Below are 12,683 nucleotides of genomic sequence, written 5' to 3' on the forward strand. Positions count from 1 at the left end.
TTATCAAATTCAGAAGTCAGAGTAGGATTTACGACTTCTATGTATAAAATTGTGGTTCCATTTATGATTTATACATAAATAAATATATTTTTTCAAAATCTATCTCTTTGATAATTTTGAAAAAAAAAATTACCATCCTTTGGTTAAAAAGCCGAAAAATGCTGGTAAATACGAATGGATTGCACGAATCAATTCAACCAAAACTGAATATGAAACATTTCCTAACTTTGGTCAAATTAGTTACTTTTTATTCCATTTTTTAGTTTAATATCTACCCAAACAAGTGCAAACAGCTTGTTATGTCATAGAGAGAGAGAGAAAAAAAAATCAAAATATATGAATTGACATTAATCATAAAAAAATATATATTTACAGTACGTTTATTAACTATTCTAATAATTATTTTTTTTAAAAAAAATTGTTATGATTTATTTTGGAAGGCAATTTTTGTTATGATATATGTTTGATGAGATGAGAATAGAAAAACTTCTTATATTTAAAAGCACATAAAAATTAAATTTTTTAAATTAAAATTCAAAGTAAAATTTTAATAAATAAAATAGTTTCTTTTAATTTTAAAAAAATAATGTGTCAAACACTTCTTTAAAATGTCAAATGAAGAGTTAAAACTTAAAATTACTCTTACATTGTCAAGACAAGTTAACCCTAGCATGTGCATTCTAGAACCTAAAGGCACGCCAAGGCGGCAAAGCCAAAAACCAAGGGGATTATCCTAGATTGTGTCCTCTCACTTTCTTTCTTTCTTTCTCGTAGTCGTAGGGCCACAGAAACAACCTGAAAGCGACAAAAACGATGCGCATTGAAAGCAAAACAATCAACAATTAACCCGACATAGAAACACCAATAAGGAACAGCAGAAAGAATATACAGAACGGTAATCTATCTAACACAGATTTATCATCCCCCAAAAACCTCAAATAAAATCAAGCATTGATGAGGGTGGGAAAAAGTGATAAAAAAAAAAATCGTTGTGATAAAAATATGTGAATATGGGACTTGGGAGTTTTTTTTCTTTGTATAAATATCACTACTTTATGTTCAATATGACAGTGGAGCAAACGAAACACATTAATGTTCTGTTTTTTTGAGAGTGGAGGCCAGGGACCCAGCTAGAGTAGGTTCATGAAACCTTGAAAATTTCTTCGATTGGAATAAGATACAAAAAAACTAGACAAACAACACTTGGTACAATGAATCTTCTGAATTCAATACGACCACAATTTTCAGATTGCTCCGAATTCATAATACACAAGTGATGAGTGATGAACAGTCGATCTCAATTCATCAACAGACAAAATAAAGTGCTTAAATTGAATGGGGGGAATAATTGAACAAGAAACAGTTATTAATACTGATTTTGTGTTTATTTTTTCGTAACGCACCTTCTATTCTCAGAAAGATTTGACCTGAGTATGTACAATAAATATTCGACATCTTAAATTATTAGCCTAGTGGAATTTTCCAATTGCCACGGTTTAAAGGCGTTTTGAAGACAATTGATACATTATTGTATTTTGGTAAAGATATTTGATAGATATGATAATTGTTATACAATGCACACACGACAATAAATGTGCATGCCTTGTGCTTGTTTCATGGTCATGTGCACTTGCAATTCAACATAATTATTAGAATCCTAGAGTGAAATCCGGTTGAACTATTTTCAGATCAGATCAAATCAAATCTAATTTGTTAGAAATTTTTTAGAAAATGTTTTTTTAAATTAAAAGAAATGTTTAGAAAAGCTGTAATAATTGTCATCTATCTATAAAAAAACTAACTACTAATCTACTACCCAAATGCCAGAAAGTTGCTCGCTATGTAAAAGTATGAGTTATTATACCCTTCATATGCAAAGAGGCTATTTCCAAGTTTAAATCCACAATCAACTAATCACAAAGGCACAGTTTTACCATTACGCCATACTTATAATAAAATTGTCCAAGATAATGCCACATGTTAACTTAGCAAGGCTTTGTTTCCCAATCAAAACCTCAACATTTTCTTAGTTTTATTGATGAGAATTAAGAATGCAACTGACTACAGTTTCGCTTTAAGATTTGCGCAGCATGAGAAGCTCCCCAAAATCACAATGAATGGGGACATACTAGGGACTCCAAAGAGTTGCATTGGATAAGAGATGTACACTAATACAAGTGATTACTACGATAATGCATCCGAAGTTCCTTGCAGTGAGTGCATATCCATGGCCGTAGAGGAGGGTCCATGCAATAGGAATGGATCTTTCGAATGTGGCAAACATCGCAACTCTCAAGGAGATCCTCTGGTTCCCGACCACGGCAAACTACACAAGCATTTGACTGTGCAGACTGTAGAAGCAAAAGACAAACCACTAAGTGACACAAATCATATTAAAATGTGTATACACTTGCAGTCAAAATATGGACCATAATGAATTATTCGAACATGTTCTCAAAAGTACAAAGTTTTAAGGAAGCAAACCAATCCAATATAGAGATGCCCTACCACAGCAACATGCCAACAGTTCTTAACAGAATTATTTATTGATTTTGGGCATGATATGCAAATTAGAAGATACTTTTCTTATAACCTCAAGATTGAACGGTAACACATGCTCTCAATACAACCCTTCTCCATGGAAAGAAGTACAATGGAGCCACAAAAGAAGGGCATATTTAGGGAAAGTATCATAAAAATGGTAATTTACAAAATAAAAGCAACCCGTTATGTGATCATTCAGAAATATTTTCTTCGGGGCTTTTGGTGGGTGCATTATCATCATATTTAATCACGCTAATCAACCATTAAATTTTATGGATCATGGGAATCATAACCTTCCTAATAATGGGCAATTCAGCAAAAATATTATTTAACAGAAATCCAACATTACAAAATCATGGATATCATAAGGCTGGCCGTGAGAATATTGATTTATTACACAAACAAGAACCCTTAACAGGCAAGGAAAATCTATTAAAATGATCTAAATGTTGGGTGGGAAAAGGCCACACATAAAGCATTCTAGTAAAACAAAAGTTGCCGGCTCATGTGTTATTATCTTTTTTGGCCGGATAAAGATCTTTTCACTTCCACCATATGGTTGTAGCAAACCAATTAAACAGCCAAATATATATGAACCGTCCAAGTTAAGCAAAGAACAAATGAAAGGCATTAAATTCATCTAGATCACTCAATGACAGGCTTTCAGCGAATAACACTATTTTTAAAGATGTCTGGATTGCATGGAATGTAAACATGCCAAAACTGTAATTATATAATCACCAATCTAGCAAACACTTATTCAAAATTTTACCTTCAAAACAAATATACTTCACAGTCAGCCCTGTGTCTATGTCTGGCCACTTATTTCCTCTTCTCTCTCTAAATAGTTTTTTAATAGTCTCTCTAATAGTTTTAAGAACAAATTCCCTCTTTAAATAACTCCAAGGTAAATGTAAACACCCTGAACTCCACAAGCAGAACGACTATTTTTAGAATTGAACCCATGACCACTAGGTCATAACGTAGCAATCTTACCATTGAGTTAAGGCTCGTCCTCTATTTGATTTCAACTAATATGAAAACAACACCCTATGTAGCACAACAACCAATATAGTTTAATGGATAAGCATACCTCAAAGATATTATCTGGTAAATTTTGATCCACGGGGATAAAAATAACTGAGGCTGAATTGTCACATGGGATTGTCTGGGAGTATATTTTTTGATCAGCGGTGGCTGCATGCTCAACTTTCTTAATCATCATAAAACTTGCCTTGCACAAAGGGCATGTTGATGTTTTTCTCATTGAAGTCTACAAATATTGAAAAGCAATAATGAGAATGAAAGAAACATCCAAATGACATTAGAGACTAACGCTAATGAGCTATACAAGACAAACAAGATTAAAGTAATACATCCAAAACTTTAAATAGGACCTTTTGGAAACACCATCAAGTCAAAGGAGTGCATCAATAACAGACTGGAAAAAATTTATAAATATATTTGAACAAGGGGTTTCACTAAGAAAATAAGGCACAACAAAGTCAATTAGGAGGAGCCTCGAACTCCCAATGAGAAATCAGAAGCCAAATTAATATTGGTTGAAAGAAAGCTAGATCGCATTGTTTTGGTTAGGATTAAAAAACTAGAGAACAACTTTGAAATCTAGTCAAAAGAAAATAGCATGCTACTGAGAAGATTATAATTATCACTAAATAGGCTTTATTCGTAACAGTGACAGATAAAAGAAAACACATACCGTATGATCAGCCCAATTCTGGATGCATGGAAAACAAAATCGATGTCCACATGGCAGAATCCCCCGTGTTGAGCTGAATTCTGTGAGACATATTACACATGACATCTCTGTTGAAGTAGGTAAACCAGCAACATTATCAGCCTGATCACCATCTGTGAACTTTTCATCATCACTGGAACATAAATCAATTGATGTTTGTGGCACAGGTAGGGGATCTTCAATAAATGAAGTTGAATTTCTAGGTTTAGATATATGACTTGAATCTTTGATCTGTTCAATATCATTTGAACCACCAATGATAGTTCTACTTTGATTACTTAATCCTGCGTTAGGTCCTTCACTATTTTGTAGAATAATGTTATTATTGACACCAACAGAAAGGCTAGAGGTAGCTTCGGCATCAGTTTGTTGGCTATCCATTCTAAAAAGGTGGTCATCTGTGGTTAAATCCAAAATCGAAGGACCCAACACTACTTTGTCAACAAGATCACTCGCAAGTCTTCTTCCTTTACGAGAAGGTCTAGCCACAGTAGTGTTTTCCTTACCATTGCAAATATGCCTTTTTCCCCTCCTTGACAGTCTAGATGAATATGAACTTGACTCCTCATGCTTAAAAGTGGGTGATGCCGAGAAAAGAAAAAAATTTAACGAGCATTCAAATGAACAAAAACAATTTCAGAATTAATTTTACTTGGTCTGCTATTAATAATATAACATGGTGTGCATCAAGGATTATAAAGCCTGTATAAGGATATGCTTGAAACAACCTTCACTATCATTTTATAATTGTACTTATAACACAAGCAATACATTTAACCATAATGCTATGTTCAAGAGTATAGCACATGCAAGTACTTTATAAAGCAGCAGCAATGAGAAAACAATCAGCTAGTCAATATTGCTACAGAATACAGATGTTGCATTATCTGCCAGCATAAAAGTAATCTCTAATGTCCATGCATGTGACTATGACACATCCTTTTATTTTATTGCGCATTTTGTAGAAAACAAACTACATATGTTGCACGCAGCAAACAGACAGATTGAAGTTTGTAGACAGATAAGTGATACTGGCTACAAATTTTAAAATAACCCTTTGATGCCAAAATATCAGAAAAGTCACAAACCAAACAACTTTGACTATGAATCAAATCTATAGAAGAAAACAATCACATCTCCATCACAGAACCATTAGTGGTAACTACCCAGAAGTATTTTTTAATTTATTAAGCATTACAAAGAAATGTAATTAGAAACCACCATCAGAAATACATAAAGATATAAATGGAACACCTAGGTGTGTAAATGACATATTGAGTTGATGGTTGATTATAAACTGTTAAGATGGGTGTCAATGACTACACATATCACTTTGTGAAAGTTGTGCCCCATTCATATAATGAGGCAACATACTTATGAATCAGAACATGCTTTGAAACACTTAGAATGTGCATCATAAAGATTGAAAGCTGCCAAGAGGAGAACAGAGAGAGTAGAGAGCCTATTTTACCTTTTTCATTAAACAAGAATCTTCCAAAACATAAGTTCCAGAGGCTCCAGAACTGAAGTCGGAATTTTTCCTTTCAGACCCAGTAGCATGTAACTTGTCACCGACCAATTTTTTCTTTGTCAGGCTACTGGCTCGAACAAGGGGAACTTCCAGTAGCAATGGCCCTACTTCATGTCCACTGAAAATAATGATAATAAGTTAACTTAAGAACAAATACTCTCCAAATTTTACTTCATGCCATATTAAAAGGAAGAGAAGAACCAGTAACATAATAAACTCCCACATAGCTAAGTAATTGCACCCAAGATTTTTCAAACAAAATAATCAGCTACCAGTTACTAAGATCAATGTTGCCAAACTTGAGAAACTAGAAGCAAACATCAGCAAACTCTAGAGTCTACAACAAAGACGCCCATCATATAACAAAAAATATCCAGAAGATAGTGTATCTAAACAGTTAATGACCAACTTTCCCAAAAGTTGTAGCATAGCACTAGTGCCATGTTAAGTGTCACCGTAACTTTCCTTGAGGTTTAAGCTGTTGGGTTGAGATTTAGGCATACGAGTGGCTTCATATCTCAAACAGTAAATTTCAATCTAAGCCATAAAACAATTCAAAGCAACACTTGCCACATCAAATGGATCAGTTCATGCTTTTCCATCTCTCACTTTAATTCCACAAGCATGATATGAAGATAGTGAAATTGGATGATGACTGAAACACAGTCAATTATCATGTGTTCTTTTCTTTCAAAAAGCCATAACTCTGTAAAATCCATTACACTCTGGTATAATTCTGCAATAAGTATGGGAAAGAAAACAGACTCACCTTTGCAAGGTATAAGAATCTTCTGGAACACGCCTTCCTTCCTTTATGCAGTCCTCAACCCATCGGTGGTTAACTACATGTATTCTAAACTTCAGCGCAATATCATATTTCTTTCCTTCAAATTTCCAACACACCTGACCACTCACACACAATAAACAAATAATCAACAAACAGTTCAACAATAAAAGCTTACAATAACATGTTTACTAATTCCCTAAATCTCTTCTTGCGTTTAAACTGACCCTCACATTCGTTTCCCTTTAACCACAGAGAAATAGAAAATAAATCTTACTAAACAACCAAATCGGGACATAACCTAAATCTCTCTCTCTCTCTCTCTCACACACACACACGCATGCACGAACACAAAATTCACCAGATGCATTATTGTTTTCCACATTGAACACCAGAATCCTGCATTGAATTAAGCTCTCTCTCTGTCTCACACACACACACACATAAAGCTCACCAGATGCATAAGATCTCTACATTGCACGCCAAAATCCACCATGGAATTTTATTTTTTAAATCGGCAAACAAATTAATTTATTGTAGGGTACCAGTAGTACCATAGTTTAATTACAAACAAAGATCGTCGGAGGTTCACTAATATTAGTATCCAATGATTGAATATTAATATTCCTTAAGCTCTGACCCAACACCTACAACTACCATTAGCTTAATAAATGCCACCCTTCCTCCCATTAATAACCTCTGCACCGCTCAACATATATCTCATGGCAACTAGCAATAGAACTTGCCATTATACCAAGCCAAGTTGCTGGTCTTCCATGCAGCCTTCACGTATCCCCTTTCCCTTCCCTCTATCTTTATGTATCAAGCCTCAAGCCTTCCAACCTCCGCTGCCTTGCTACTTCAGTTCCTTAATTCTTGATACAGTCTCCAGGACAAACACACCATTGGTCCAAAGAATAACCAAATGATGCATCTAAATTTTTTAACCACGCCCATATATAAAAGAGTGTTTCTTGTATAACTCTATTTTTATCAAAAGGTTCTCCCCTCATGGAATTAAGCTCTCTCCATCTATCTATCTATCTATCTATCTTAATTAAGCTATCTCTCTCTCTCTCTAAATTAAGCTCCTCTCTCTCCCTCTATTTTTCCCTCTCACACATATCTCTCTCTCAAATTAAGAGCTCACTCTCTCTCTCTCTCTCTCTCTCTCACACACACACACACACACACCCCAAAAACAACTCACCAGATGAGTTATAGATTTCGACATAGCACCAACGTAATTGCCGCCAGCCTGTGAAATCAGCTTGATGAGATTGAATCGCTCGGAGCCATGGTAGCCGCTCACCGTAGCCACCACTCGTTCCATGCCTTGAACCGGAGAATCTGCAACTTCCGTTAAAAATAAATAAATAAATAAATAAACGGAATCAGATTCGAGGATCTAAAACAAAAGCGAAACTAAAATTAGCAGCAGTCACATCGAACGAAAACCTAGCAAGGAGGTTATCCTCAGAATGATTCAATTCAAGAAGTGATTAGATAAAAGGTACAATAGAGGAATTGTAATCACTTTCTTGATGAGCTAAACATTCCGAATCGAATTGAAACCCTAAGAGAGAGAAGAGAGACCGTGAGATTGATGAGGAAGTTCAAATTGTTCTTCTGCTTCCATGGCACTTTCACAGTGCTGAGTGAGAGAGAGCGTTTGGCGGTAAATGAAAATTGAATTGAATTTCGAAAGGAAGATGAAACACGACGAGGGAGTTTTATTTATATAGGTGTGGTTATCGGGTCGGGTCAAACTTACTCAGCATGATATGGCCCAAATATTAACAGATCAGTATAATAGCTTCATAATAACATTTGGGCAATTGCTTCCTGCACCCCTATAGAGTTTTACCTGCACCTCCATAATTTCTAATATTTCAACATTACCCTTCTTCCTCAAACAGATCACATTCACCCCACTGTACCTCTGTACCTCCATAATTCTTTTTGTTGGTTTTGTGTTGGCAATTGCTTTTGTCTATTACTTTATCGTGTCTATCATTGTACGTCACTTTTTCTATATGGATATATTTTGAAACACGGAGTTTGTAACAAAAAATTTTTTTTTATGTATTTTTGTTAATCCAAAACAACTTAAATATGATTTTGATTCCTATAAGTTAACATTTTTTTATTTTTGGTCTTTGTAAGTTTATTTTTCTAATTTTAGTCTCTGTAAGTTTGCATTTTTTAATTTTGGTCCCTGTAAGATATTTTTTCATTCATAGTCCTTATAAGGCATTTTTCCAATTTTAGTTTATGTAAGCACGAACTTATGGGAACTATAAAAAAAATTATAATCTTAAAGGAACTAAAATTGAAAATCCACAAACTTTTACAAGGACTAAAAATGAAAAAAAAAAAACTTAACAAGAACAAAATTTGGAAAAGCGTTAACTTACAAGAAGGACTAAAATTAGAAAAATGAACTTAAAGGGACAAAAAATTAAAAAGCATTAACTTACAGGATCAAAACATATTAAAGTCATCCAAAACTTGATTTTGCATATGCTAAATTAAGTAGTCTAAAACAATTATTTTGCTTATTACTTAACCCAAATAATACAAAAGAAGTTTTGAATTTACATTTCTAGAAACATATACAAATGAATATATTATAAACATCATCAGCTAGCCTTACACATTTGTCAATATGTAACAATACAACTTCAATATGGAATGCATGTCTAAAATAACAACAAAGAGATTACCTTCAATGACATTAATGGTTGCTTACAATCAAATTTGTAAATGCATTGTTGGAAGGGTGATGGTTGTCTTTGTTAGAGATAGGGGGAGTAGCATGAACAACATGTAGATTAAAGCTTGAAGCTTGGAGAAAAGCTTGAAGATGTTTTGTCTTTTACATGCCCAACTCCCTTAAGTGACATTTGTATTGGTTATATTGAATGTTGCATCTTAGTTCATATCATATCTTTTGTGCATCATGCATCATCATGAGTAAGTGAGAAGAAAAATTTCTAAGTTAGAAAAGTTTCTTCAAAAGGAAAAATTCTCTGTTTTAATCGATTATAGTCTTATCGTAATCAATTACACAAATTGTCTAAAGCTTGCAAAATTATGTCTCATATTGGTTTAATCGATTACACTTACATAGTTGTTTTTGAGTCAATGACTAATTTATTCAAGAGTCTCTGTTTTAATCAATTACCATGTGATATAATTGATTATTTCTCTTTTTATAAGTAGTTCAGAAGTTAAAAAGAATACTTTAATCGATTATTTTGAGTATCTAACCAATTACATTGTTCTTGAGTTGTTTCCAGGTGTTTGGAAGAAAACTTTAATCGATTAAAAAGATAATCTAATAGAATACTTCATTGAATTAATTGATTATCTCTTGTAGATTTAATCAATTGCAGGCGGTTATAACTATTTTCTCTATAAATGATTAGCTTGTGTTCTCTTATAAACAATCTCAAAATCTTGAAAATAACACAATAAGCCTATAAATGAGCTAAAGATCACATGTTGTTATTAGTTAAAGAAAGAAGAGAAGAAAAGTGCTTAGAAGAAATAACTCACACCTTTAAATCTTTTGATTGTGAAGATCTTTTGTAATAAGTGAGTTGTGTCACTTTCTTGAGTTCAAGAAGAACACCTCTTTAGTCAAGCAAGGTTTTGCGGAAAGGATTGATAAGGTTGTGTCTATCTTTACTCTTGGTTTTTGTGTATGGTTTTACACACCTTTTTGTTTGTGCATGAATCGCTTAGGGCATGCTATAATAGGTGTTTCTAGTTTGGACTAAGAGTAGGATTTTCTTAGGTTTTTATTCACAAAGGATCCTAGCGTTGGGTGCCTGAGTCTCTCTTTCCAGGGTGGAAACTTTACATTGGTTGTGATTGCTTGTAAGGATTCTTTATGCATAGTGAAAATCTAATTTTGGTTTTGGATTAGATAACCGGATTAACTTCTCTAGTGATAGAGAGTGAAGTAAACCAGTATAAAAAGGTTGTGTATTTCTTCTCTTGATCTGGTCTTTATCTCTCATTCAAGTATTAATCAGTTTTAAAAAGGTTCAAGATATATCTTTGTGAAAGAACGAACTCTAATAAAGGATCTTGTGAAAAGGGTGGATTGATTAAGTATTGATTGAGTTCAATTTATGAAAAGTTTTGTAATACAATCTGTACAAAGGAAGTTTTTTGTAACTCTGGTTTTAAAAGTTCGTTTTGTTTTGAAAACCAATTCACCCCCCATCTTAGTTTGTTGAGTACCATTATTTTTTTCAGTCTTACCTTCGTTAATGGTTTTTTTAGGGTTGCATACCATTAATGGATGTTGATGGGGTAGGTGCAAAAAGAAAACAAATAAGAAAGGAGGCCAGGGGAAGAATAGTGTAATACCATACGAGCACATCGTAACGAGAGATAGGGGATATAAGGAAGAGGGAACCTCGACGGTTGCATAGAGATTGATCGCAAGAAATTTGAAAGGATGGGATTCAGGGTGGTTCTTTCTACCCCAGGAACACATACGAGAAGGGTTCGTAGAAGTGAAAGAGAAAAAGGGGAGAGAATAAGTGCAAAGGGATAAAGAGGGAACAACAACAATGTTTGACTAGAATGACAACAAAGGGTTATGCATGTGATGATTGATGGTGTCAATGGAGGATTCAATTTAAATTAAATTACATATGCATTAGTTTATCACTTTCATTAGAACTGAAAACCTCTCCTTTTCTTTCGTGTCTTTTGGTGGAAATCACTACCATGTGTTCAATGATAAGCGCACAAGAGGTGGTGGTTGCAACCAACATGGCCATCGACCATCGCTGATCCTCCTCATAGAAAACATTTATCTGTCGTATCGAAGAAACCTCAAAACCTTGTATCCCTCTCCTTAGCAACCCATGTGTGCGACGACAACATCATTGCGACCTTTACATAAAATATCGTTAAAGAAAAAAAAAGAATTCCAAAGCAAGCAAACAAGTAACTAACAATGGTGACTCATAATAGCGACATGAAGTCAAAGGTTTAGAAGAGTTAGATAAGAGGAGGAATATTTTCTATTGGGATAATGCTTTTCTATTATCTAATAATCTAGTGTTTTGTGACCGCGCTACATCCTTATAATCTCTATTGTTAATTATTTCAATGTTTTATCCAAAAGTGCAAAAAAACTTCCACACCGTGCATGGTCTAAGTCACTTTGGCACACTAGACTTCATCATTTTACAAGTATATTTATGCAAACTAATACATAATTTTTTACACTACAAAATCAAATGGATGGTTTTTTATGTTGTTTGTGAGGAATGGGTTAAGTTGTGTTAGGGCTTTGGCTTGGGTTGGGCTTTAGTGAAAAAGACCCATTCTCTTTTTCCTCCCTCTTTTAGGAGTAACCATTTGCCCCAGAGAGCCACTCTCATTTCTTCTCTAAAACCTTAAGTTCCTCATTCTCACATTTTATCTAAAAGCTCTCTCATTGTCTCATGTTCTCCTTCATCCATTCTTAAGAATGAGGCTTGATCTTCTTTTTAAGACAAGATGATCTTTTCTCTTTTTTGGAGCTTTTGACTCATTATTGGATGGTTTCAATGGGATTATGTTGTTGTTGTTGTTGAAGAAAAGCCTATTTTGTTGTGATCAATGTTTCACCCTTCTTTCCTCTCCTTGGGAACCTAAGCTTGAATATTTAAAGGTAAGAGAATCTTTAGCTTTTTTCTATGCTTTGTTGTTATGAGTTGATCCAAGGGATGAAAATGGGTGATGGGTGAAATTAGAGGGGGTTTGAAGTTGAATGAATGATTTTGATTTGTTGAGTTATGGATTTTGGTTTGCTCTTGAGTTTTGCCTCTTTTCATAATCTTGGAAATTTATGGATTTGAGTATCTGTGATTGAACGAGGATATGATGATTACGTGTTTGGATTATGAAATTATGTGTTTAAAATCAATTAGAAACATGTAGGAATCAATCTTAGACCTCATTATTTGTGTAGTTGGTGTTTGGGGGAGATGGAACCTCAAATTATGCAAAAAAATCACAAAATTGTGATTTGTTGTCAGGGCTTTGCATTAAAC

The 12,683-nt window shown here is 34.0% G+C and overlaps 1 protein-coding gene across 2 annotated transcripts; it reads right to left on the reverse strand.

Moving 5' to 3' along the window:
- Nucleotides 1–1,843: 1,843 nt before the first annotated feature.
- On the reverse strand, nucleotides 1,844–8,312 carry LOC114399353. 2 transcript variants are annotated; one of them, XM_028361535.1, is made up of 7 exons: nucleotides 8,215–8,312; nucleotides 7,829–7,968; nucleotides 6,604–6,737; nucleotides 5,775–5,952; nucleotides 4,265–4,873; nucleotides 3,638–3,817; nucleotides 1,844–2,351 (listed from the first exon to the last, which is right to left on the reverse strand). In XM_028361535.1, exons 1-7 carry the CDS (start codon nucleotides 8,255–8,257, stop codon nucleotides 2,169–2,171), a joined length of 1,467 nt encoding a protein of 488 aa, XP_028217336.1. In that variant the 5' UTR covers nucleotides 8,258–8,312; the 3' UTR covers nucleotides 1,844–2,168. The 2 variants fall into 2 exon arrangements, with proteins under 2 accessions (XP_028217336.1, XP_028217337.1); XM_028361536.1 differs by having other exon boundaries at nucleotides 8,156–8,295.
- Nucleotides 8,313–12,683: the final 4,371 nt, after the last annotated feature.

This window comes from Glycine soja, chromosome 19, assembly GCF_004193775.1.
Source record: "Glycine soja cultivar W05 chromosome 19, ASM419377v2, whole genome shotgun sequence".
NCBI lineage: Eukaryota > Viridiplantae > Streptophyta > Magnoliopsida > Fabales > Fabaceae > Glycine > Glycine soja.